At 41.3% G+C, this 27,989-nt stretch overlaps 1 protein-coding gene across 2 annotated transcripts; it reads left to right on the plus strand.

Moving 5' to 3' along the window:
• The first annotated feature begins 63 nt into the window (after positions 1-63).
• CCDC39 (coiled-coil domain 39 molecular ruler complex subunit) lies at positions 64-27,950 on the plus strand. 2 transcript variants are annotated; one of them, XM_083442017.1, is made up of 20 exons: positions 64-480; positions 3,749-3,868; positions 5,109-5,255; positions 8,215-8,373; positions 8,846-8,938; positions 9,031-9,159; positions 9,743-9,934; positions 11,380-11,483; positions 12,163-12,295; positions 14,474-14,668; positions 15,731-15,895; positions 16,414-16,551; positions 16,751-16,959; positions 19,209-19,332; positions 21,638-21,797; positions 23,336-23,442; positions 24,294-24,434; positions 24,622-24,801; positions 24,978-25,051; positions 27,615-27,950. In XM_083442017.1, the coding sequence occupies exons 1-20, from the start codon at positions 352-354 to the stop codon at positions 27,751-27,753; spliced, it is 2,838 nt and encodes a 945-aa protein (XP_083298143.1). In that variant the 5' UTR covers positions 64-351; the 3' UTR covers positions 27,754-27,950. The 2 variants fall into 2 exon arrangements, with proteins under 2 accessions (XP_083298143.1, XP_083298144.1); XM_083442018.1 differs by lacking the exons at positions 64-480; positions 3,749-3,868; positions 5,109-5,255 and adding an exon at positions 5,561-7,097 and having other exon boundaries at positions 7,468-8,373.
• Positions 27,951-27,989: the final 39 nt, after the last annotated feature.

A 27,989-nucleotide genomic window follows, 5' to 3' on the forward strand; every position in this document is an offset into this window, starting at 1 on the left:
CGACGTGGCGTGCAAGCTGTGAAATGTTCCTGCTCACGAGGAGCACTATAAACACTGATCTGGAGGCGCCTCGTGTTGCCGAGTCGCTGCCGCCGCCGCCCCCCCACCCGCCGGACCCCGAGTTTTATGAGAGGAGGGGGCGTAGGGAGAATCCCGCCCCCACAGCACCGCTCTTGGCTTTATAAACCCGCCGCGCCCAGGATGAGGCCTGCCTGCCTGCCTGCCTGCGCGGCGGTTGCCAAGGCCTCGCGCCGGCCGTTGCCAAGGCAACCAACGGCGCGCGTCGGGCTTTGCTCAGGGCCGGCATCGGCGGCGGCGGCGGCGGGAGCCCCGACCTGAGGAAGGGGCGCCATGAACGCCTTGGGCGACCGTGGCTATGGCGGAGCCGGCTCCACCGCTTCTATACTGGCCGAGCTCGACTGGGACGACGGCTTCGCCATCCCCGTGGCCAACGCGGAAAACAAGGCTCTGGAGGACGAGGCGAGTTGGCGGGCCGGGGTGGGGTGGGGTAAGAGAGGCCAGGGCGGGTGGGGCGGCACCCCCTTGGCTCCATCTCTGAGTCTGCCTTGGTCAGGCCGCACCTGGAGCGCTTTGTCCCGTTTTGGGGCGCCATCATTGAATAAGGACATGGGCAAGCTGGAACACAGGCAAGAGACCAAGATGATGAAAGCCTGGCCTGATGAGGAACGGTTGAAGGATTGGCATATGTTTAGCCTGGGAAAGAGGAAATACAGTGGTACCTCGGGTTACATACGCTTCAGGTTACATACGCTTCAGGTTACAGACTCCGCTAACCCAGAAATATTACCTCGGGTTAAGAACTTTGCTTCAGGATGAGAACAGAAATCGTGCTCCGGCCGCACGGCGGCAGCAGGAGGCCCCATTAGCTAAAGAGGTGCTTCAGGTTAAGAACAATTTCAGGTTAAGAACGGACCTCCGGAACGAATTAAGTACTTAACCCGAGGTACCACTGTATATCCACCTTTCACATATCTCCAGGGGTGTCCCATGGAAGAGGGAGCAAGCTTGTTTTCTCCTGCTCCGGAGGGTAGGACTCGAACCAGTGGATTCAGGTTACCAGGAAGCAGATGCCGACTAAATGTCAGGAAAAATTTCCCGGCAGTGAGAGCTGCTCCACGGTGGAATGGCCTCCCTCTGGAATCTGCGGACTCTCCTTCCTTGGAGGTTTTTCAGCAGAGGTTGGATGGCCATCTGTCCCCTGGGTGCTTGGGTTGAGATTCCTGCATTGTAGGGGGCTGGACTAGATGACTCTCGGGGTCCCTGCCAACTCTATATTTCTATGATGCCAATTAAAAATGAGCGGGGCTGTAAAGGCCCCCCACTCCAAATGTTATTGGAGTGGGATCTCCTGGAAAGTGAGTTGTGGGTTGGGTTATTTTGGCCGACCAGCCCCCCAAGTGCAGCAATTTCCTCAACTATGTGCTTAGTGTGCCACAACCATTGCTGATAGAAGAATTGAAACCAAAGAATCCCCCCAAAAGCCACACACACAAGAGTCCGCCTGTTTTCTCATGGCATTATTTTTTTTACAGCTCTGGCGCATGAATTCTTCTGGTCAAACTCTATTTCCAGGGATGCTCTCTGTGTGTGAAAGATGTCTGTCTCATCTTTGCATAGGGGACATTTCAGTCTTTCCCCGGTACAAAGATGCAGCAACATGGCGCTGGAAGTGAATTTAAAGAAGAGCCTTGCTTCTAGGCCTTCAGTCTCACTTAGGGGTCTATCTAAAACTGGATTCCAAGCAGCAGGTCCCCCTGTGCCTCCTGGCAGCAACTGGTTTTCAGAGGCATATACTCTGTTAGCTCTGGCTAAGAGCTGTTAATAGACCTGCGAGGCTGCTGCTCCATCTCTGCATGAGTACATCTACTTTGGGCTTGTTGCCTTCCAATGCAGAGTGACTAGTGCAGAGCAGAGGCGGTTCAAAGTAGGAATTTTCTTCAAGGGCAAGAGCGAAGAGTTCCTTGAATTCAGAGGAGAAAATAAAGCATGCCTCAACCACCTGGGGTTTGGGAAACATTGTGCTGATGCAGTATGGTGCCTTGTAGGGCTGTGTTCTGCTCTTTATATTTCCGGAGCTGTCCGTAATTGGTCAGAAAAGTTGGCTTAAGAGAGCACTGCTGGATCAGAGTAAAGGTCCGTCTGCTTATTTTAGTTCAGCATTCTGTTTCCTTACACTGGCTAACCAGATGAGGTAGGAACATGAGCTGGGTGTAAAGGCGGCCTTTATTGTTTGTGCCCAGCATATGGTATTCAGAGATGAATTGACTTTGGACGTGAAGGTTCCAAGTTAGCTATAATAGCTAATAGGTGTTAAGAGAGTGCATTTATGTAATCATTTTAAAAGGCCATTTAGGCTAAATGCCATGTGGCGGTAAATTCCATTATATAATAATAATAATAATAATAATAATAATAATAATAATATCTTTATTGTCATTGCCCCCTTCGGGGACAACGAAATTACTTGGTTACTCCATAAAAACACTAATTAAAAAATATAGTAAAATACAGCAGAGGAGATTTGATGACTTTCAAAGTCCGGTCTTCCCATTCAGGGCCGAGATCGCTCTGGAGAAGAAGCTGTTCTTAAGACGGCTCGTTCTAGTCTTCATCGTCCTGTATCTCCGTCCCGACGGCAAGAGCTCGAAGAGACAGTGACCAGGATGCGATGGATCTTTTACTATGTCCAGTGCCTTCCTATGGCACCTTGTGGCATAAATCTGCTCTAAGGTGGAAAGTGGGCAGCCAACAATGCTCTCTGCTGCCTTCACAACCCTGCGCAACCCCATCCTGTCCTGGGTAGTACAGCTTCCGTACCACACACATAGGCCATAAGTAAGCACGCTCTCAATGGCACAGTGATAGAAGGCAAGCAGCAGTTTCTGCGGAAGATGGTTTTTCCTTAGTATTCTCAAAAAATACAGTCTCTGCTGCGCCTTCTTCACAAGCCCCCTTGTGTTGACACTCCAGGACAGATCCTCTTGGAGTGTCAACACAAGGGGGCTTGTGAAGAAGGCGCAGCAGAGACTGTATTTTTTGTATATATATGCATTATGGTTGGAGTTTGTCCAGTCTCCTGCACAAACAAATTTTATATCCCACCCAGCCTAAATCTATTTTTACACAGGGTTAGGATGCGTGTATTGGTTAAACTGTGGCTAAGTATGGCAAACAGGGAAGGAAGTAGGGTTAACTTGCCTTTAAAAGTGGATATATTTTATGGATGGCTGTGCTGACATTCCCATTTACTGTGTGTTTCCAGTGCTGGGCGTTTAATGCATATGTATCCTGAAATTTGGTGTAAAATGCTACTGTTTGATGTATTGTTTCTTAAAACAGCTTCACACTGATTGGATCCTTAAGCCTTTCTTAATTGCTAATTCGTTTCTAACCAAAGTGTAAACACCTTTGCATGGGGTAAAGACATCCCCACCTTGTCAACATACCTTGGTGTGTACACAAACAAACATATCTGATGAATTCAAGATGTGGTGATAGAAACAGCTGGTAAGGGGAGTACTGTGAAACATGCTGGGCTGCTAGTGGTGAAATGTGAATACACCAATTTATTTCTGAACAAATCACCAAATAGGTTCATGTATGAAGACTTTGTGGTTTTTCTTCCCCACCCCTAAATGCAATAGTATCTAAAATACCTGATCATCTTCTGATCTTCTAATACTTCTAATATTTTGTAACACTAAAATATATTGAATTTTGTTTACAGCTGCAAAAATTGCAAAAAGAAAAGGCAAACTTACAAAATCAGTTGACTGACTTTGAAGACCGTATTGCTGCAATGACATCACATTTGAAGAACGTCAGGCAGGAGTTTAATTTGACACAGGTAGATGCTTAAGAGTTCTTCTTTGGTGAAATACATGTGTAATGTAGTCCTGTGCATGTTTATTTTGAAGTAAACCCCATTGTGTTCAGTGAGGCATATTCCCAGCTAAATTGGCACTGGATTTCAATTTTATCTAAATATACTCATCTTTCTTCCCTTCAAGGTAGTAAACATAAGATTCCATGTGATCTCCCATCCAGACACTAACCAGAAATGTTGCTGTATTACAGCCTTTCAGGCCTGCCATCCTATGCACACTTATTAAACATAAATAAACTTAATGGAATTTACTTCTAAGGAAATATGCTTAGGATTGTTATGCAGAGCTGTAATCCTGTGTGCAATTATTTGCAAATAAGACACATTTAACTCTGTAGGGTTCACTTCTGCGTAAACATGCATAAGATCAGGGTACATGAAACAGAAAAGGGGTGTTGATCATTGTTACTTATGTTCTTTGTTTATCATTGTTGCTTGTGTTTTGCATTGATCATTTCCAAACATAATTTTTAAATGAGTTGTATTCCTCTTTTGTCAGTAGGCAATGCATGGCGGGTTCATAATATTTACAAAAGAAATGTTATAAGCAAAATGATATCATTGATAGTGTGGGCACTTAAAGATTTAATGGATTTTTATAAGTCAAAGGGATTCTAGCAAAAACGAGAGATCTTATAACTGGTTATATTTAATATGCTAGTTGTAGATAAGATTACGGAACTTCTTTGTAAGAGATAGAACATTTTATCTGGAAAAATAAATGATTATTAATAATGACAGTTAATAATTTCTGTCAGTTAATTCATATAGCAGCTCTTGATATTAAGATGTTTGCTGCACTTACTTTTTTTGAATGAAATAGACTCCAAATTGGTAGAGAAACCCACCTGAATATAATTAACACTACATTTGTTCTGCTCTGGACTACAGAAAAATAAAATAATGGATTCAAAATCTCATTTGAAATGTTTGCATCACTTGGATAGCTAGCCGTAGGAAACTGCTTCAAGAGAAAATGCTGGATCTTTTGTTATACAAAACTCATACGTTTCTAAGTCTCAATACCTATCAGAAAGGTTCTTGGATATTTACTTAAGTGGAACTCCTTAGTTGTATGTTCTATAAATTTCATTCCATTTTTAACTTCAATTTCTTCTAAAAAGGAAACAAACACAAAAGGTGCCTTTAAATCATCACTGCTTGTTAACCCTGAAAAATAATTAATTGCCTTTCTCTTTAGTCTCTTTTCAGAGCCAGGCAGAATGAAATTGAAACTGAGCAGCATTTTAAATCCCTCGCAGAGAGAGAAGTGGGGCGACTGAAAAGCGAGATTCAAAGACTGGAGAATGAAATGGTTTCATTACGAGAGAAGAAAAATAGTCAAGAAGTATGTTTCAAGTATTTCATCACATATCTGAAAAATATATTCCTAAAGTTGGAAGCTTTCTCTGCTGCTATTCTTGCGCTGAGCTTCTCAGCTGCATCAAACAAAGGACTTCACACAGCAACAGTTTTGATATTCATACTGTTTTATTGCAGCATTCCCTCCTAAAGTATTTTAATGATCCAAGTATTTAAGGTTTTTAATGCAAGATTAGGGTACAATGTGGAAGTGGTTATCTGAACTACTGTCTTGGTTTGGTCACTTTAACATGGTTGATTTGAAACTTAAAAAGTTGTCAGACATTTAGTTCATCTAGCTCAGTTCTGTTTACAGTGACTGGCAGGAAATGTTTGTTGTCCCCCCCCCAATTTATTGGTTTTCACAATATTATAAACAAACAAACAAACACACAAGACAAACAAACATAGCAAACATAAATCATAGACTTATTGAAAATTACAGTTATTAACTTTGTTAAGTGACTTCCTCGCTTCCCCTTGGTTGAATTTCATTGCATATCCTTTTAACGGTTATCCAAATCCCGATTTTTATGAAATTTAACTTAAACATTAACATCCTTAAATCTTCACCTTATAGAATTAAACATATTAATTCATCACTTAACATAAATAAAATCCTAAGCCCATTAAGTATCTGCAAACTATTTCCGGTTTGTTTAACTTAACAAATTTAACTAAATAATCATTAAATTTATTCCATTCTTCCTGATATTCCTCCTCCTTCTGGTCGCGGACTCTTCTAGTTAGGTCGGCTAGCTCCGAAAAATCCATCATCTTCATCTGCCATTCTTCTATTGTTGGTAATTCTTGGGTTTTCCACTTTTTAGCTAACAAAATACGAGCAGCAGTTGTGGCATACAAAAATAATTTAACATCTTTGACTGGCAGGAAATGTTTGGGATTGAATCTGGGACCTTGGGCATGCAAAACATGTTCTCTATTGCTTATCTACAGCCTGTCCCTGCTTAACACTCGATTTTCCAGGAACTGTTTACTTGGGGCAAAACTGTACTTAATAAGAAGCAGTCTCTTATTGAGGCACTCATATTGGGCTATTGTTGAATCGCTTTGGGATGTTTTATGAGGTGTAACTCATAAATGAAGTAAGTAAATATTGTTACAGGCCACCCTAATCTTTGCCGAGCAGTAGCAAGAGATTCTGGGTTCTTCGACTTAACCAGGGTTTTTGATTCCTTGGAAAAATGAGGCACAGCAGAGTTTGTGCGTCTTAGAAATATGGTTTATTCACACATATTTACACCTGAAGCCTTCAATGGAGGGGGAGTTCACAGTATTAACATTCCAAGAGGGGCTTGTCCTTCCCAGCAGCACAGCAATGAATTCAGAGGCTTAGCCAAAGATAGGCCTACATAACTTGTTCATCCCAACTGAGCCAAAGCTGGGTAACTGGAGGCCAGTGTAAATTCCTCAAATGGCGTTCAGAGGCGTGGCAGAAGTGGGACCAGAGAGGGAGGAATTCATCTGCATCCTAAACCCATTCATCTTGGTCACCTACCTTGGCAACCCAGCACAGAACACTATTTTAAAGGCTTGTTTTCCCTCTGCCACGCTTAGGCAAAGCAGCAACAGGCCTGCTGCCAGATGAGGTTTAGATCTGGTGTAACTTTATGCTGCATTATTTTCCCAGGCTTGCTTTATGTGAGTTTCTTCTGCATAGGATTGCTCCCTCAATAATAGTTGGTGTTTGGCATGGATTTGTAGTAACATGGTTTTATGCATATTATTGGTATGCTGTACTGATGTTTTCTCATATGGCATGAGAATCCACTGTGTACAATTCCACTGAACTTGCAGAAGAAGTAAGGTAAAGGTAAAGGGACCCCTGATTATTAGGTCCAGTCGTGACCGACTCTGGGGTTGCAGCACTCACCTCGCTTTATTGGCTGAGGGAGCTGGTGTACAGCTTCCGGATCATGTGGCCAGCATGCCTAAGCTGCTTCTGGTGAACCAGAGCAGCGCAGGGAAACACCATTTACCTTCCCGCCGGAGCGGTACCTGTTTATCTACTTGCACTTTGACATGCTTTCGAACTGCTAGGTTGGCAGGAGCAGGGACTGAGCAACGGGAGCTCACCCCGTTGCGGGGATTCGAACCGCCAACCTTCTGATCGGCAAGTCCTAGGCTCTGTGGTTTAACCCACAGTGCCACCCGCGTCCCCTTGCAGAAGAAGTAAGAAGTGTCAAAATAAGTCTTTGGATCCCAGCAATGATAATAATCATTTTTATCTCCTCCAAAAGGGTCAAAGTAGAGTGACATGTCAGCTGTGCTAGGTGTGTCTCTGCTTTTATGCAATTTCCCCATGCCAGCTCCAGGGCCGGAAACTAGTTGGATAAAGAGAAAAAATGTTTAAAGCAATATAGAAGTAAGGTTGGAAAAGGGGATTGCTTTTGTTCCCTTCTCCACTCACCTCTTTTGCTGTAAAGTAGTAGATCTACTTCTAGTTCTGGTTTTTATATGAACAGAGTAGATACATGTTTAAAACACATGTGACTGTCCCATCATGTCTGGCACAAATACACATATATAGGAAAGATTTGGAAGCAGCTAGTCTGTCCCCTTACCTTTCTTGGAAGTAGTCATGTGAATTAAAGTCCTTTCAACGTGATGAGTTAGTCATAGCCCTCTGTTATAAATACAACCTGTTTTTATTTATTCGGGCCCATCACTCCCATCTACTGTAACTCAGTGTCTTCAGACTAGTCTTCAGAGTAGGATTTCAGATTACTGGAGGGGGGAAAGGCAGATAACCAAGAGATACACAAAACAGATTCTGACAGTATTTAAACTCAATATTTTCCACAGGTAAGCAGCCTCAAGTTAGCCATAGCATAGTTGTTTGTTGGGCTGATAAAAATATGGTATTGTATGATTTTTTTATTACATCTCCTCCCCCCCCCCCTTTTTCATTCCTACTATATTAGAACAATATTTTCAAAGTGACTCAGAAGCTGGAAGCCTTAAGATGCCAAATGAACTGGGACCAACAAGCTTTGGAGGCTTGGTTAGAAGAATCTGCACGCAAAGACAATGATGCAGTTGCAATCCAGAAGTATGCACAGCAAGATGATGGCAAATTGCAAGTATGTATATATTTTATTTAAAGTTCACGTGTAACACCCCCAGCCCCGCAAGTCCATATTACTTGCAGCATCTGGTTGGATGGGAAAGAGGCGTAGTGCTGTACTAAGACATGAGATGCGGAACATGGATGTTTGCAACTATTATTTCTTTATTAACGGCATTTTACAACAAAATAAGACGATATCTAATGTGAAAATCTGGAGTGGATTATGAGGGGTGGGTGCAGAATGGAGGAGAAGAGGTTTGGTTGTGCAAAGTGGTATTCTGTTGCATGAGCAAAACAGCCACATTGGATACTTCCAATGGAGTTATAAGTAGATGGTCCAGATAAGTAGATGAGCCCTTCCTAGCCTTAGGATTTTATGACCTGAGGTTTTCTGAAAACATGGCAGTGGTAATGCTTTATTAACTTCTAACTATTTTATAATTAGAGTTCAGTATTTTTAAAAGTATGTTTCATTATCTTTTCAGATGTTAACTCTACAGATCGAAATGCTGACTGTACAGTGTAATAACAGACGCAGAATTCTTGACAATGAGCTTACGGAAACCTTGGCTGCTCAGGTTTGTCCACTGGAGAACGGGTTTTGCAGTAATACTTCAAGTGCTTCTTATACCTGGTATACATTGTTATTAGTTTCCACTTCTCTTTACAGATAGAGCTGGATAAAACAGCTGAAGATTTCCGCAGGGTTCATCATGAAAGGCAAGAACTTATCAGGCAGTGGGAGAGCACCATAGAACAAATGCAGAAAAGAGATCAAGAAATAGATAAGTGTGCCTTGGTAAACTATTTTCTGGCTTTTTGACCTCTTAAGATACGTAATTTCATCTGGGCTTCCATTTCCCAAAGAGCTGAATGTCGTATGAGCTTTATCATATTGGTCTGAATGTAAGCCACCCCAAAATATAGACCGCACTCGTAAAATGAGTTCTCTTTGGAAGGAAAAAAATGTCATAAATCTCTGGCACAATTTTAAAAACACATGCAACCTCTAGACTCGTCTCACACAGAATAATACTGGGCAACCAATGCCACCTATTGAGAAGGGCAGGTGATCTTTTTACTAAAATTACTAAATCTCTCTGTGGTTCCTGAGGCCTCATCCTAAATCACACCTTCTCTACCTATTAGCGCACAACTAAAGACTGTACTCAGGTTTTATGCAAGCCAGATTTGGGGGGAAATGTGGACTATATTTGTACCAATACAGTATATAATTGGGTTTTCCCACCATTAACTGTTAAAGCAAGAAAACAAAACAAACAGTCCCCTGAACAACAAATTTAACTAACATATTTTGCGGTTCTTGGTTTGTTGATCCAGCAGCATGGTTACAACTGATTTGTATATTTTTCTGTGCCTAGCTTTTAGCACAGGCAAGGCGGGCAATCCGTGCAAAGGAAAGTTTGCTTAAAGACAAGGTTCAGTTTTTGGCAAATGAGAGCGGTAATAACATGGAGTACGAGAAGAGAATCGCCGTGGCTGATCGGCTAGCTACCAAACTGAGGCTAGATTACCAAAAAGAGGAGGCCAATCGAAATCAGTTACAGGATGAGGTAATTTTAACATCATATATAGTATGGAGACTTTAATCTTTTTCAGTTTGGAACGTCACTTTGGAACAAAATGTCTGCCCATGCTGTCATAGCAGAAATATGCTGTAAACTTGAGAAAGTTAAAGCGCAGCAAAATGAAGACACCTTTCTAGAACTGATAGTCCCATTATGTCTGATGTTTACTAACAGATTCATCAGAAGAAGTTATAAGCAAAACTTGTTATGGTCAGTGCATGTAAGGGATATTTATACATATGTGGCATTTGTCCAGGGGTTCAGACTTTGAGCATTGGCATTTGAATTGGGAACGCTGTAAAAATGCCCATGATGCTTTGTCAACTTTACATCTTTTGTCAACTGAAGTAGTAGGTTTATTCTCTCGTTTCACCTTTCAAATTAATTTTATGCACGTAACTAAAATCCCACATGGCTATAAAATCTAGCCCCAAATTTTAGAATTTATCATTTTTACTATGGCTGTTATTAACTTCTAGAAGTCCCAATTCTGTAAAAGGTTTATCTTTCCCTCCAGTACTTCAGTCTTGTTCTAAACATCATCAATATTTTCCATTTTCAATATGGGAAACTGTGGCTTGGCAACCACGTGAGTTTGTGGCTTAACACCTATTTGAACTTGAGTCACCCAGATCCTAAGTTCAACATTTGTGGCCTAGTGAAGTGAATTCTGTGTTTATTCCAGCCAAACTGCACTTCACAATCAAGTAGCATAAACTGAGAAAAAAACCAATACTGTACACTCTTTCATTTCAACAATGTTTTTGATAGGAAGTTCACAGAGAAATATACATAAAATTTAAAGTAAAAAGGTATGAAAACAAGGGGTGCGCACCTAAAATTGGGAATGTTTGCATTACAGAAATGCAGGTTTTCTTTATCAGAGTAATATTTGTAATAGTTAGGTAAAGGGGACCCCTGACCATTAGGTCCAGTCATGACCGACTCTGGGGTTGCGGCACTCATCTCGCTTTATTGGCCGAGGGAGCCGGCGTACAGTTTCCGGGTCATGTGGCCCGCACGACTAAGCCGCTTCTGGTGAACCAGAGCAGCACACAGAAACGCCGTTTACCTTCCCACCGGAGCGGTACCTATTTATCTACTTGCACTTTGACGTGCTTTCGAACTGCTAGGTTGGCAGGAGCAGGGACCGAGCAACAGGAGCTCACCCCTGTCGCGGGGATTTGAACCGCTGACCTTCTGATCAGCAAGTCCTAGGCTCTGTGGTTTAACCCACAGCGCCACCCACGTCCCTTGTAATAGTTAGATGTTAGTAATAAAAAAATAAAATCTGTGTTAGAAATACAAAATCTGTGTTACAGCACAAATGTGGGAAGTTGGTGGGCTGCCTGACAGCTATGATTTCAAAATGACCACAGTACTCTGAATAAACACTTATGTTTTCAATATTCATGAAACCTAACCATTAGCTGGATACCTTGAAAGCTACTGTGGATGGAACTGCTTCTGAGTTAGAAGCGATGAGGATCAATGTAGCTAACCTTAAAAAGGAAATCCAGGAGAAAACTTTAAGGTAGGCATTATAAATGGTGAGATGACTGCTATAGTTATTTTAAAAATATTTTTGTAATAAGTACTAGAAGAATAGATACTTTACACAATGATGAAAAGCGATGGCATGGGCAGATTCACAAATATGGCTATTAACATTTACTGAACCATTTTTTGTTAGCTAGGGTTTTTTTTTTAAGACTTAGGGAAACTTCGGGACTTGGAGCATAGTTTAGGGCAAGGTGCTGTATTACCTGGATGCTAAACATTGTCTCCCCTACCTCCCCAGCTAGAATTTATTATCTTGTCTTCTCTTTTCCATACCAATCTGTAGATTCTCTCAGAATGGTACAGTATTCCATCCATTCTCTTCTACATTCTGGAAAAGTGTGAGAGTTGCCCAGGAAATTCCCAATCCCATTTTTGATAAAGCTTTAAAGGTGTTTCCTGATTCATATCTTAATATGTGATAAGCTGTTAAGTGTAATGAAACTATCTGATTTATTTTGTCTTTATATCAAAACAATGGCTGAAATTTGGGCTCCTTACTAAGTAAGTTGTTAGAGGTCCTAAATAGCAAATTACATTTCTTAGAGTTACATGTAGTTTATATTAATTTGAGGGTTAGGGATATTAGCTCCAGTTTTCTCTTTTGAAAATTATATGTAACTTTCCTTCTCACCCCATAAATCTGTGCTCAGGCTAAACGTGATAAAGGACCAGAATGACAGTCTTGCGAGTAAACTGAAATATGTGACAAACCAAGCACTTACTTTAGAAGAAAAAGCAGCCAGAATGGAAGAGCTCCTGAAAGAGAAAGAGAAAAGTGTCAAGGTAAAAGCAAATATATATAAAAAGCATACTTTCTTTCACTGTTACCAGCAGTTTGTCAAAGTGCCATTGGACATGGATACCTTCGACAATTTGGTTTCAGTTTTTATAGAAATATTTGTTGTCTATGTGAGCTCTATCTGATTAATCATTTCCGCAATACTTTGAACTTCCATTAAGAACTGAGATAAACATATAAGAAATTTTGAGATGAAAACCTGTAAGATCAGGTGTATGCCAGACAAATGTGTTTTGACTGAATTGAGAATGAGATTCACAGAGGAAAGAGAATCAACAGTTCTAAGGTGAAGGAACTCAAATGTTATAACCAGCACCACAAAAGCAAAAATCCTTGAATCACGCAATGAATCACAGAGGATGTAAGGAACGTCTGTCATTATTTCCACATGGGATTTTTTTTTATAAGGAATTTAAGGAAAACCTATAATAATGATCCTTACAGGAACTGTTCATACGAAGCATGAAAGGTAAAAATGAACAGTATTTTAATCACTATTCAGTTGTGCGAAGCTTTAACATTCTGGATGATATTATTTCTGGTCTAAGAGGCTCACAATCAATGCCTGTTATAAAATCATACAATTATAGAGTTGGAAGGGACCACAAGGGTCATCCAATCCAACCCCCTGCAATGCAGGAATCTTTAGTCCAATGTGGGGCTCAAACTCAATGACCCTGAGATTAAGAGTTTTATGTGCTACTGGCTGAGCTGTCCCAGAATCTTCATAAGGAACTTGAGTATCAACAATCTGTATAGACACAAGAGGTAGATTAGTGCCCTTGCTAGCACTGACAAAATATTTTATTGAAATTACTTAAGATGGGAACACAGCTCAGTTGTCTCCACTCCTTAAGCTTAGCAGACAGTCTTCCAAAATGGCTATTTTTGCATAATGGTACTGATTTTGTAGTATTGGTGAGACAACATGGACCGGTTTGTGACACTGGACTGTGCTCTATTCTAAATGCTAATTTTTTGGCATATGATACTATAACACTAGACCTCAAGTGACTTCATAATTCAACAAGAAGCACTTTAAATTCTTCTTTGAACTTAAGTCTAGAATTTTCTAAATGTGGATTAATAGTAGTTGAATTAAAATAACAATAAGGCCGAGAACCTGAAAGCACTGAAATGAAACAACCTGACTGCAGACTGCAAGAGATTATCCGTAATATTCTTAGGAGGGCAGCTAAACCATGTGCAGTGCTTTTTTCCTTACACAGGAAGTGGATAACCCGAGAGCATAGCAGTTCCACAGCTGAGGGGTGATAGTTTAACTAGGATGAACAATGTCTGTAATGTGTTAGTCATAAGTACGCTTTCCATCAAAATTAGCCATGCATGTCTATTTGCCACATCTATTAATTCATGGTGAAAAGATATGGGCAGGGAATAATGCACTCAAAATTGCTTTCTTTCCACTTGAGCTTCTGTTCCTCACTGGCTGCCCCAGTCTCCCTTGTAGGAAAGCAGTGTTGCTGGGACTGAATCTTATTGAACACTGTATGTTTTAGGATCGCTATGTGTTATTAAAACATCCGAATTAAGATCTTAATCATTTAGAAAGAATGAGATCTCATTTCAGTCAAAGTGAATTATATTTTTGTGTTCAGTTATGGTAATTTCTAACGGTGTTTGGTAGATCAGTGGATGAATAAGTTAAAACTTATTTTCTTAGGGACATAGTGGTCTGCCCTTTAGGTAGATGAGAGAGATAGAATTGTCTGAGTGGTTGTCTTTCAGGTGACACTTTGCAACAAGTTATAGTGGGAGTGAGAGTGGGAATGGTCTATCTCTAGAAAGAAGAGGGAGAGGCAAGATGGAGGTGTCAGGTAAGGGGTGGCCTGGGTGCCAGAGCAGAATAGGTGCATATCCCAAAGAGGGACAGACCCATCCAAGGTAACTAATCTTAACTCTGGTTAAACTTAAAAGTGCATCCTTGTGTAGTCATTTACATTCTTAGGGTGCTTTCTGGTTATCACTGTTTCACTGGTAGGATTCAGAATGAATGCTTAATAAATAGCGAGTGTCATATAACCTCCATGCAAACATTCTACAAACAAATTGGTCACCTGGAAGCAACCTTGGAATTGGAAAGATTGATAAAGCAACAGACAGCACAGCATTCACCTTTTGAACGTTTTTAACACCATTAGGAGAGAGAGGCACTGGAACAACATCTGCGAGACAAACAGTTCAAAAGAATTAAGGAGCTGCAGAAACTTAAAGACAAGGAGAAGTGTTGCTCAGCTGAAATAGATGGACGCAAAGGACAGCTGAAAAACCTACACAGTCGCTTATGCCGGGTGGATGCTGAGACACTCAAACAACAAGAACTCATGTATAAGCAGGTAAGGGATAACAAGTTTTGTGTCTGTGTGTCTGTGTGTGTGTGTCAGCAAAGGGACATCTGCTGCAAGAGAGGGTTTTTAAAAAGAACGGGAAAGCAGAGGTAGACATTTAAGAACTGGGAGAACACCATGGGCTGAGCACTCCTAATTCTTAAACATTCACTTTTGACAGGTGTCCCCTTCCTGATAAATTTCTCCTTTCTTAGCACAGTCTCCTAGACTTCGTGATTTGAAACCCAGCTGTGCTGTTGATGATGGCAGAAGCCAAAAATGGTCAAGAAATCATTTTAAGCCTTTCACTGACATACATATAATTGTGTGTATATTTTCATTGTGTAGTTCTGACAAAATCTAAATCAGAAGTGTTTGCAAAATACAGTATTAAGTAAGAGAATATTTATTTGAGTTCAGAGTTAATAAAGTTATTGTTTTATCCTTCAGTTATAAAATATATTTATCTGATAGTAAGTGTCATTGATATTAGAGGAATCTATTTCTAAAAAGGAAAAAAAAAATCCATTTACTTGGAGACTAATTCCATTTACTTCCAAGTAAATATGTTTGGAATGGGATTGTATGAGTTCCAAATCAGCTTTTTGCTATGGCTCCTCTGAACCATGGCTGCTTCAGGGTAAATTTTTGAAGCGATACAAGAGATGAACATGCCCAAATCCTGTTATTTGTTAATGGGATTTGTATGCATAACTCCTATGCACCACTTTGAAAATTTACCCCTTTTTATCAGCATCTACTGGTAGTGGTAAGATTGCTACTCAGCTGTAAGCCTCCCTAAAGCAGACTCTCTCTGGGTTGGGGACTCTTTGTTATATTTTTAGAAGATTACTTGGGAGCCAGCATTGCACACCATCCATTTTAAGACAGTCTACAAATGAGAAGGCCTATAGGCCTGAAACAATTGTACAGGAACAATTACTTAATTAGGTGCCTGTCCTACAGCTAATTTTTTTGTGTTAATGTTTTAGCATGTATAGAAATGACTCTAATTGTTTGCTTTTCAGCCTCTCTGTTCATTTTATTTCTTGCCTAAAATATTTTTAACAGGATTTTTACATACAGCAAGTTGAGAGAAGGCTGTCACGCTTGCATGGGGAGCTTAACACAGATGAGAAGCAAGTTTTAGAAGCAAAAGTTGCTGAACTTTCGAAGATAGCAGAAGAAAAGAAACAAACATACAATACTCTACAAGCACAGCAGAAGAAACTCCAGGTAGTATGGCTTTTCATCTCATGGGATTGCACCTACAGCGGTGATTAATTTATAGCCCACATAATGGTCTAATGTAACTCATTGTTTGGAACTAAGCACATTTGTCCTCAGCCAATATCAGGACAGAGGTGTGGGTTGGGAATGCCAGTTCTATAGGGGGAGGTCTAATATAGTATGAGCAGGCATCCTTGCACACTTCTCTTTCCTCTTTTCTAGAGGATCAGGAACCATTTGAAGCAGATTTTGGGGGTGCTTGGGGAGTGCTGGAGTGGGGAAAAGAGAAACTAGACATCTTGTTGTGGTAGTAGGTTTCTGTTATGCAAGCAGATGGACATCAGTAGATGTCACCCATGTTTCTGGGCTTCTTGGAAGAAGGAAGGGGTTTAAATGTAACCTCAGATGCCTGAGACCTAAATACATTTTGCTCAGGTAAGAATCTGGGATGTGGCAAGGCTCTACTGATAACAAAACAGTATTTATGACCAAACTAAAAGCAACTCTTTTTTTCTTTCTTTCAGAATGACATCCATTTTATCAAGCTGGCTATGACTAAGACTGGAGAAGAAATGGCTGGCTTGACAACCAGAGTAGACGAGCTAAATCTTTTCACTGAAAAATCAGAGAAGCTACTAAAAAAAGCCAGAGCAGATAAGCAGGTATAAATAAAAATAATTATTATAATGCTGATCCACACAGATTATTGGGTTCTTTGCACTGACAGACTGTCCATGGCCCTTGGGTATACCTAAATTGACGTGTCACAAGTTTGGAAACCAAACTATTAAAAAAAAAAAGTTACATCTCAGGAGGCTTTGGATTTAGTGCCGAATATTCTTTTTCTTTTGCCAACTAAAGGATATGTTGATTGAAGATAACCTCCTGAAACTGGAGCTGAAACGTGTAAGAGATACCCTGTACAACAAGGCAGAGCAAGTTCTTTCCCTGGAAAAACGGAAGCAGCAACTTCAAACGGCAATGGAAGAAAGAACTGCAGATATCAAAGTTCATAAGGCAATGATTGAGACACAGATAAGGATAATAGAGCAGGAGCGTCAGACTTTGAGGTATTTGCCCTATGTGCTGCGTGGAGGTGGGAATGGATTTCTCTTTTCAAGGAAACATATGATATTGAAGGAATCACTTTGGAAGACCAACTTTATACTTGCTGCCTTTCTCAGCCTTGGTAGTTAGCTAATTACTGATGTACCTGTGTGATTGGTTGTCAGGAATTGCTATTACAGTGGTGCCTCGCAAGACGAAAAGAATCCGTTCCGCGGGTCTTTTCGTCTTGCGAAGCAAGCCCATTGACGGAGTAGCGCTATTAGCGCTATTGGCTAAAAAAGGGCTAAAAACGGCTTTTAAACACTTGGGAGATTAGCGGTTTTGCTGCAAAAATGCTTTTAGCAGCTTAGCGATTCAAAATAAGGGGTTTTGGAGCAAAAAAAAAATTTTCCCGTCATTTTTCGTCTTGCGAAGCAAGCCCATAGGGAAATTCGTCTTGCGAAGTGCCTCTGCAGACGGAAAACCCTTTCGTCTTGCGGGTTTTCCGTCTTGCGGGGCATTCGTCTTGCGGGGCACCACTGTACTTTGCTGCTTCTAAATTTCCTTGTACAGGAATTCTAGACAGAAGCAAACACACTCAATACTTATTCTCAGGCAGGGTTCTGTTACTAGGAGCCTGCTTTTATGCCTGCTTGCGTGCTTGTTTATCGCATTTGCACCCTACCTTTCTATAAAAATGTAAATCAGCAAAGGGCCCAATCAAGGCTAGCTACAGTCAGTTACAGAAACTAAGATACAAGCTGCAAGGGCCTGTTTTCTACAGCTTTAAGAAATCGGGAAGTAAGAATCTTTGTGCAGCGGGTGGTTAAAGCCAAGTGGGAAATGAACACTCAACCAGCTGATTTGGCAGCCCTTTTTCCCCTTCTCCTCCTTCCATCCACAGCCCACGCAATAGGAAATTAGAGTGATTTAGTGTGACTGGAGCTTAACCCCTCGCCAAGCAGGCAGGCTCTGTGTGTTTTTCCTGTGATAATTAGATGACTAATTGGCACTTGCATATAATTTGATTTGGGGTTGCTTCCTGCTGTTGCTTATTCTCTCTGAGCAGTGGCAATATTAAGATACAATCAGCAGGGGGCAGCTTCTGCAGCTGTAAGACTGAAATGCCAAACCTTTAAATATTTGGGTAAGGTTCCTTGGATGGCGGCTCCCCACGATGCAGGAATTTGCAATGTAATGTTGAATTTGTCTCCTTCTGCGTGTGGGGATTTGAGACAACTGTGAGTCGGGAGGACTGGGTACCAGCAGCAACTAGAATAGATGGGTATACCCCTAGCCTAAGTACTGTGTTGTCTGTTTTTAATAGCAACAGCATCCACTCTGCTATAGGGTTCACACACAGTCTCACTAAAGGGAAGAGGTCCCCCAAGGATGCATCTAGATGGGTAGCAGTGGAAGTCTTTTACCAAGGCAGCACAGACTTCATCTCAATCTGCAATTGTTAAATTTAACAAAAGAGAAGTAGCTTTGAAATCGGACAGTTCTCTGCCCCAAACCATCTCCTCTCAAAGCGGCTTCTCACTAGATGAGCTGACTGCCAGGATTTTGTGCATACATTTGTATGTAGTTTGTCGCCCTGCTCTTACTTGGCAGTCACAGGGAAATCAAAAAGACATTTCAAAGAAAGGATCACATATGTCCGTGGTAGCTCCATGGTCTGGGTAGGAGGGACTGTTGGGAAACCCAATCTCAGTGATGCACAAAGGCTTTCCCCTCTAACCTTCAGCACTGTCCATAGGTTCTATGGACATGGATGGGCCTGTAGGTTTAATAGCCTTTTCCCTTTACTGATTGGAAAGGAGGATCTTTGTGGAATGCTCTCCTCAGGGAAATGCACCTGGCACCATCATAGGCTAAGAAAAATTTATTTACCTAGGCTTTTGGTGCTTACGTTAGCCTCTACTGTGCTGCTCATCCTTCAATGGGATATAGTAGGACTTGTTTTTCTTACTGTTGGTTGAACAATTTAGATTTGTATTGTATGGTTTTGTTTAATTGCTTTTACTTGCTTTTACTTGCTTGTATTTTATTTTGCTGTAAAGTTGCTTTGAGTTTTCTTTTGTATAAAGCAAGTAATAAAAGCAAAACATAATAAAATAATAATTACCTTCAGGTCAATTCCCTGTACCCCCAAAAGGCCAAAAGGTGTACCTGATTTCTTAGGAAACGTCCTCTCACATATTTATGACCAAGAGTTAAATGATTTTCTTTCAAACCTGTTAGTCAGTTTCTCCTATTCTTCTCAAATCAGTTCTGAGTTTCATGAGCGACTGGGTAAAATTGAAAAATTGAAGAGCAGATATGAAATCATTACCGTTGTCATGATGCCCCCAGAAGGAGAAGAGGAGAAAACACACACTTATTACGTCATCAAGGTAACCTTCCAGCTCGGATGCTGCCCATGAGCGTGTCAAATTATCCATACTTCATCTCCAATCTCTGCTGTTTTCATTACTGGCTATCCTGCATCTATCCAGCGTGAGATTGTACTATGGGTTGGTTCATAACTTCCTGATCTGCCACTTCTACATAGAGATCACTGAAGTAATCTCATGAATTCAAGGGATTGTGCAATCATCCCAAGGGTAAATGAGAGAAAATATCCACAACCATCTTCAAAATCAGAAGGAATAGACAGGGAGGTGGGCCAAACAACTTTTTGTAGTATTTCTGACTACACTTATTATTGAAGAAGGAAAATGTGGCACTTTTGACATTGGCCTCGGAAGCAGAAGTGTGTGTTGCCATTCAGTCTAATCTTTCCACTGGTGGGCAGGGCACGTTACAATTTCAGTGCCATTTAACAGTAAGGGTGTTGCTTTATAAGAGGAGTCTGTGGTCAAAACCTTGAGAGAGGTTTCATGTTACCATGTGCGTGGTGTCTCAGAAAAGGCTTGTGGGGGGGACTAAATGTGTTTATTCTTTTTCAAAAGTTAAGAACCATAACAAAATCTCCATCACTCCGCCCCTCCCCTTGGATCAACCTTTTCATTGGGTCCTGATCCAAAGTTGGTAGACTGGGGTCAGATAAAATTTCTTCATTGGCCACTTCTGACCATATACCTAGAAGAGTTTGGATTTGATATCCCGCTTTATCACTACCCAAAGGAGTCTCAAAGCGGCTAACATTCTCCTTTCCCTTCCTCCCCCACAACAAACACTCTGTGAGGTGAGTGGGGCTGAGAGACTTCAAAGAAGTGTGACTAGCCTAAGGTCACCCAGCAGCTGCATGTGGAGGAGCGGAGACGCGAACCCGGTTCACCAGATTACGAGTCCACCACTCTTAACCACTACACCACACTGGCTCTCACCTACACTTAGGGCTTGTTAGCAGCCCCTTCCCCATTTAACTGAACTCTGATTTATCCAGCTGTTTTAGGCATTCTTTTGAACTGAATAGGTTGCACATTCTCTCCCCCTGCTTTTTCATAGCTTCCTCACACACTTTTCCTGCATACCTCATTCAAAACATGCTGGGTACTATTCATAGGGTTTTAGCTCCACTTTTGCCTGCCCTTCTGCAAAGTTGTTTTTAAGAAAGTATGCTGCACTTTGTTCCCATGCTGCTCTTCTTATTATTTAGGCTTGGAATAGGTTTGAAAAATAAAAGTATCTATTAAAGCTTGAGTAACTGCAGCCTATCCCACTCCTTAGGTTCTGTGACCTATGCCCACCCTACCATTTCATGAGTCTTTTGGGGTGACAGGCAGTACAGTGCTACCTATGGATGCGAACGGGATCCATTCCGGAGCCCTGTTCGCATCCAGAGCAGAACGCAACCCGTGTCTGCGTGTGTCGCAATTTGCTGCTTCTGCGCATTATGTCATTTTCAGCATCTGCGCATGCACAAGCGGCGAAACCTGGAAGTAACGCCTTCCGTTACTTCCGGGTCGCCGCGGAGCGCAACCTGAAAACACTCAACCTGAAGCGACTTTAACCTGATGTATGACTAGTTTTAGTGGAAAACCTCAGGGTTGCTGGGTGGCCCTGTAAAACATTTTCACAGGTGATTCACAGAACCTTCCTGCTGTTGAATTGCCATTTGTCAAATATTCAGCACATTTGCTGTTGATTCACGCAAGCCTAGAAATCTTTGCATATGTCCAGATTTTCACCCAGGATTGAAAACAAGCAGTGTTATGAGGTGTTATTAGACAATATGCACTTGTGCTTAACTACTTACCCCTTTCTGATAGAGGATTCACAAACCCTCCAAGTCTCCCTACTTTCCAGGGATTTACAGAAGCTGTCCCAGTTTCTGATTTGATCCCAGAATGTACCAATTTTTCTTACGACGTCCCTATTTTCATCAGAGAAATGTTGGAGGGTATGGAGTTATGTGACCCCCCGAGCCAAGGAGATAAGTAACTATACAACCTTAAGAAGACATCTGAAGGCAGCCCTGTATAGGTTTTTAAAAAAATGTTTAATGTTTCATTATGTTTTTATATATGTTGGAAGTTGCGCAGAGTGGCCGGGGCAATCCAGTCAGATGGGTGGGGTATAAATAATAAAATTGTTGTTGTTGAATAGGACGTCCCTCTTTTTATTGGAAAATGATGGAGGGTATGGATTCTTTAATAAATACCCAAGTGTAATACTGCAGTGTAAGGCAGATGGGGACTGGGTATTAATCTTGAGATTCTGAAATCTGTCAATAGTGATTTTTCTTCTTTCAAGGCTGCCCAGGAAAAGGAAGATCTTCAGCGTGAAGGAGATGATTTGGATGCAAAGATCCAGCTAGCTGAGAAAGAATGTATTGCCCTAGAGAATACTATGCATGTGCTTAATAACTGCAACAGCAACTATCGAGACACATTCAAGGCAGTCACAGAGAAAAGTAAGTAGGGTAAAAGGCTAAAGTCCAAGAGCAAAGGGAGATCAGGAAAGGACTCTTTTTACTAACTGCTCTACCACACACACTGCAATGTAATTTGCTTTTTTAGTCCTTCTAGGCTCAGAACATGCAATCTTTTCTATGTGATGCAGTGAAGTTATGGATGAAGAAGATCCGAGTTCAAATCTTTGCACAGCCATGAGCCTCACTGCATCACCTGGGGCTGGAAATGCTTGAGCCACCTAAAAAGATGTTGGATCATTGGGACTTGAAATGCAGGTTGCATTAAACAACATAGTTCCTTCCAGTGATTTCAGATGTACCTTTTTCTCAGAAGCAATCGTTTCCTAAGTATAAAAGGCAGGTTTAATTACAACACAAGTAGGCTATGCTACTTACACTGAAAGTGTAGCAGACTATAATACCACAATACAAACTAGTTTGGAAAACAAACTAAATTGGAACTTTAAAATCTCCCCCTTTTATTTGTGCCTGAATATTAAAAGTGTTTTGATGGCAGAGAAAGCATTTGCAGTTAACTTTTGCTCCCTCTGCTGGCTCTATTACTTTATTATTATGCCATCTTCATTAATAAGTTGTGAGGATTTTTGAAAAACTGCCATGTTAGGCAGTTTTAAGAGAGGAACTTCTTTAGCATTTATTATATAAGGCATTAAAATTGTATTTGAGTTGCCCATAGAGCTGGTTCACACAACACAGTAAGCCAAGCTATGATTTAGCAAGACTGAACATGCAGACTCCCATGGACCCAGGAGTTCACAGATACTTTGCTCTGCAACAATCCCTTTTACCACCCTTAGACATGGTGTGTCATCTGAATTTTGATTTGCAGTTAGGGTCTCCCTGAACAAGCTGCAACCAAGAGCAAACCTAGAAAGGGCCAGAGGGGAGCAAAGCAAGAACAAGCACCAATTGGGGAACCAGCATATTCACACTGAGTCATAGTCTCCCCAAGTCAGTTTCACTTACTATGTTGTGCGAACCAGCTTATGACGACAATCAACACTGAACCAGGGTTAAGCAATGTCTCACATTAGGTCTGCATTAGCCCATAAACTTTTCAGTCAAGCACACTGCATAATATTGTCATTCGGATTAGTATAAGGTACTGTGAATTTGTGTAGATCTGATCACTTTTGACATCTCATTGCAGACTAAATGTTTTGAAGTGCAACAGTTTTGTTATGCTGGAAGCAATTCATGCATCCTCCTTTGCTGGAACGCATATCCTGTCCACAGTCCAGCACTAAATGAGTGTTCTAGACCTTTATTAATTTAAACATTTTAAAATTAGTGCATGACTTTAACATCTACTTCTGTTTCTGATCATGTTCACAGTTGATTGTGCCTGTAGCAGTGTGGACTTTTGCCACTTTTAAAAACTCTTGCTTAGTTTACTGTAGTTGGTTCCTTGTATTTATTTAATAGCCGTATTGGACTAGACTGGATGTTTTAAAAGTATTTTTTCCTGTATGTTGCCTAGAGGCAAGGCAACCAATAAATAATTGTATTTTTAATAGGTGAGGAGCACCAAGAGAAGCTGAAACTGGAAAACGAGAAAAGAGCTGCGGATGAGAAATACAGATACAAGAGAAGACAGATCAAGGAAATCCAGGAAGATATACAGGTAAAGAAACTTCTGACTTAAGCTAAGTTTTAAGCCACTCTATAATCCTTATCCAAATTTAAACTTTTCTAGCAACTTTGTTCTTATATCTATCCACTTCCTCACACTGTGAAGTGCCACCTTTGCTTTGCAATTGGACAGGAAGAGGTGTAAAGGGAGGAATAGAATGAAGCAAATTCTGTGCAGATATCCAATGAAGAGTATTTATTCATTCCACCCCTCACCCCCTCATACACTGTATTTTTGCTTTCAATGATTTTGCAACTGTCACTGTCTTTCTTACCAGTTCTTCTGAAGTCGTGTAGATTTTAAATTGCTTTATATATTACGGCAGGAGAAAATCGGGACAGCACCCTCTTCCTCCAGCCCACGCGTTGGGTGTCACAAAACAGGGACCAGGCCCTCTCAGAAGTCAGTGCTGGTGATGCTGTTGGTGATAAAACTGCACCTATGCATTTGATTACACAGATAGAGGCTCCTCTAAAACATGTGAAGTAGCAACGCCATTTGAGAGTAGAAGTCGGAGGAAGGCATATTGTTCCAAACTACACAGCCCCTACTAATGGTGTTACCCTTTGTACTTTTTGTATTATGGAGTATGTCTTACCTGGTATATGACCCAGAAATTTGCAAGGGTGGAATACAAAGGAAGTAACAAGTAAATCACTAGTTCCTTGAGCTTTCTTCTAACTGTGATATCATACTGTTGTTCTCATTTTACAGATCTGAGTTACAACTCAAGAAAGAATGTGCCAATATATATTTTATTTTATTGTGTAGCATTTATTTATTGTTATGGATTTTTAAAATGGCTTCAAAACAGGTTTATGTACAAACTTGTATTTCTCCAGACCATGCAGGGTAATCTTGATACTCTTTTGAAAGAGGAGGCTCTCTGCAGAGAAAAAATACGAGAGAAAGAAGCACAAACTTTGCAGTTAAGTAAAGACATAGATGACCAGAAGCCAAAACTAGAAAGAGCCACAAAACAGGTTAGTTTAAATGAAGATAGCATTATCATTATTAAATGAATTGTTTCAATTTCAATAAAAAAAAAGAGATAAACATTGTCCGTTACTGCTAAAATATTTACTATATAAAATCTGTTAACATGAAATCTAATTGTTACCATAGCAGCATCGATTAAACAATACTTGTAATACTTTTCTGTCTAAAAAGGTGGCCCGAGTAACTAGAGAGGTCCGAGCATTAAAGAGGACTCAATCAGAAACACAAGAAGAACAAGATATTGAACTTCGTTCATTAAAAGAGTTCAGCAGATCAATTGATACAATGCTGCACGAAGTTGCAGAATCAAATCCAGATTTGAACACAATACTTCAGAGATACTTTGAACAGGTACTCTCTCGTGTTGATAAATCTGCTTCCAAAAAACACCACCAAAAACCTTCAGAGACTTGCAGACCTTAAAACCATACCACAAAATACGGCCATTTCAAAGTAATATCCTAATATGAACTTGGTATGGTTGTTTATATCCAGTAATGGTTAATACCACAATCCTTTTTTTTTAGGCTTCTCTCCAGCTTCAGATTTCTTCTCGGCTTAGCTTTCGGTCATCTCCTCACAGCTCATCCTCTTCAAATATGTAAGTGCTATTATAAAAATGTTTTAATCTTTGTTACTGTATAGTGACCACAACATTCATCCAAAGAGGATGGGGGAAATGGTCTGTATAACTAATCTTTCATGAGTGACCACTTGGCAGGAGCTGGGAAGAAAACGCACCAGTGACTCACAATTTCAGTGGGGAATAAAGGGGAGAGTTGATTTGTTACTGGTACCCTGCACACAAGCTGTCACTAAATACAGCAAGTAATACTTGATGATCTACTGAAAAGGAGCCCCACTTAATTTTGGTCCTGACGTTTGACCAAAGAACAGTTGTTCAGTGTTTATGGAGCTTACTTTTTCGGCTAGAGCAAAATACAACCATATTCACACTAGTATGACACTTAAATCACCCTCATGGAGTACTAAGGAAAGGAGCTTTAATTATTCTGTGAACCCCCCTGAGATCTTTGGATGAAGGGCAGTTGTAATGGTTCTAGGGATTGCTTGTGCGTAAGTTGCCTTTACTCATGGCTAGGTTGCATGGTTGAACCCTTTCTGACAGGACAGCCTCTAATCCGTGGCTGCCTCAGTCGCTGGCAGAATCCGTCAGTGGGCGTTTCTTAAACCGCTTCCAACATAAAAGCTGTTTGACGCCCAGTCTCCTCCCCCTTTGCCTGCGCGAAAGCTTTCTGCGCAAGGTGGGTGTGGGCAAAGGAGCACTTGTGCCCTCTCCACTGGTCTCCTGCGAAGAGTCCTGGAGCCACCTCTCTGATTCCTCTATCTCCTCCCCTTCTCCCCTGGTGTTACGCTGATTACCTTCCCCAGCGGATGGGCTATCCCTCCTCCTACTAGGACCCTCTCCTCCATCGTCCGGGAGCCTCCTCTCCGCCTCCCGCTCCGATGGCAGTTCCCTGACAGCAGTATACAAATTTAATTAAACAATTAGGCCAGGCATAGGTAAACTCGGCCCTCCAGATGTTTTGGGACTACAACTTCCATGTTCCCTAGCTAACAGGACCAGTGGTCAGGGATGATGGGAATTGTAGTCCCAAAACATCTGAGGGGCTGAGTTTGCCTACACCTGAATTAGGCCCTCAACAGCATCTAATATCTGGCACACTTTCCCCCTTGGATGGACTTCAAAGGCAGCAGCAAAGGAAAACAGGGCAATATTCAGTGCTGGAGAAGACCCATTATTATTGAAATTTGTTAGTCACTTAATTTTTCCCAAGGCAACCCAAAGCGACTTAAAACCAAACGGCAGGGAGCGGACATTAAAAACATCCCACCCACTTCTAAAAGGCCACACATAAAGGCCAAAGGCCTGGTTATAAAGTTTTTACCTGGCACCTAAATATATATAATGACGCCACAAGAGGGGAGAGCATGCCACAAACAGGGAGCCACTGCAGAAAAGGCCTGCTCTTATGTTTCCACTCTCCAGACCTCTCATGGAGGGGGCACATGAAGAAGGAAGGAGCTTGATTATGATTGCAGGGTCTGGGTCGGTTCATATGGGAAGCGGTGGTCCATGTGTGACAAGCAATTGATAGCAGTAAAAATAAGCTTATTTCAACGATCCTTTTGAATGTGGTGTAAAATGGACTTTAAGGGGCCATTCTTGGCCTAATGCTTTCGGAGTGTTGCTTCATGCATTTAAACATACTGAGCTCATTTCAATAAGCTGTTTCTTAGCATGTGCTGAGGTCATCGCCTTTTGGTGGTGGTGGGGGTCTTGACTGATTGGAGCAAGGTCTCACAACAGTCACAGCAAGTACAGTGGTACCTCGGGTTACATACGCTTCAGGTTACATACGCTTCAGGTTAAGAACTTTGCTTCCGGATGAGAACAAATCGTGCTCCGGTGGCGTGGCAGCAGCACGAGGCCCTATTAGCTAAAGTGGTGCTTCAGGTTAAGAACAGTTTCAGGTTACGAACGGACCTCCGGAACGAATTAAGTACATAATCCGAGGTACTGCTGTACTGAGAAGGGATCCACCGAAGACACTCTGGAATCAGGTAGTACAGGCCGGTAGAGCAGCATTGATCACCTGCCATGCGTGGTTCTTGGCTACCAAGAGAAAAGGGAGAAAGGTAGCAGGGGGCTTGGTGTGGGTGTAGTGGCAGGAGTGTCAGATTGGCCCTGCCGCTGTTCACTCCCTAGTGCCATACCCTTCCCTCTTGGTAGTAAGTAGCAGTGCAGAGGATTAGGAAGCAAAGTGAGCAGCACTGCCTCACTGGCATCAGACAGTAGCAAAGGCAAGAACCTCACATGCCAAGAAGCGTAGCAAAGATAGGGAACAGCACCAAGAGTACTTTATGGGGGAGACCATGCCAAGTTTACCGCCGAGAAGACCCTGTCTTCTTCCCCTGCTGCTGGGACAAGTGCTCAGGGAGGTTCATTAATATCTTCCTGTACTGCTTAAGATAATCATGTAAGATTCAGTGGAGGGACCAAGGCAGGGACTTCTCTTTACATTAAAAAAAAAACAAAACAGGATTTTTTTCACTGCTAATATGGATGTTACAACATCGTATTGTTTTCTGCAATATCCAAGATATATTTATAGTGTGACGTCTTTCCTTTTGTCTTCTAGGTCCCCCAAGAGTTCAGCTTCATCTGGTGCTCAACTTAAAGTTGTATCTCTGACTTTGAGTCCCAATGCAGATACTTTTTCACGTCCTTCTAGCCAAAGCAGCTTTTCTGGAACCTCCCGTAGCAAAAGCCCCAATTAGCTTTCAGTGTTATACTGCAGGGAATGTCTCAGAGCTTTTAAAGACATAAATGATTTAATGTTTACCTACTATTTAGAAATACTAATTTGCTAAACTGCAAGTTTCTTTGTGGATAAGTAATTTAAACATTGTTTACTTTGGGTTATATCAAACAAGCTGAGTTACTGGAAAATAGAATAAAAGTTGTTTTTTTAAAATATCCTCAATGAACATGAAGTTATTTAATAATTTCAGTA

This window comes from Podarcis tiliguerta (genome assembly GCF_965153285.1).
Source record: "Podarcis tiliguerta genome assembly, chromosome: 5".
NCBI lineage: Eukaryota > Metazoa > Chordata > Lepidosauria > Squamata > Lacertidae > Podarcis > Podarcis tiliguerta.

Excerpts from the sequence above, each read along its gene's own strand:
- CCDC39 (XM_083442017.1), top strand. The coding sequence starts at position 352 with ATGAACGCCTTGGGCGACCGTGGCTATGGCGGAGCCGGCTCCACCGCT. Across the intron at positions 9,160-9,742 it reads AAATAGATAAGTGTGCCTTG|CTTTTAGCACAGGCAAGGCG; the intron begins GTAAACTATTTT and ends TTCTGTGCCTAG. Across the intron at positions 12,296-14,473 it reads AGAAAGAGAAAAGTGTCAAG|GAGAGAGAGGCACTGGAACA; the intron begins GTAAAAGCAAAT and ends TAACACCATTAG.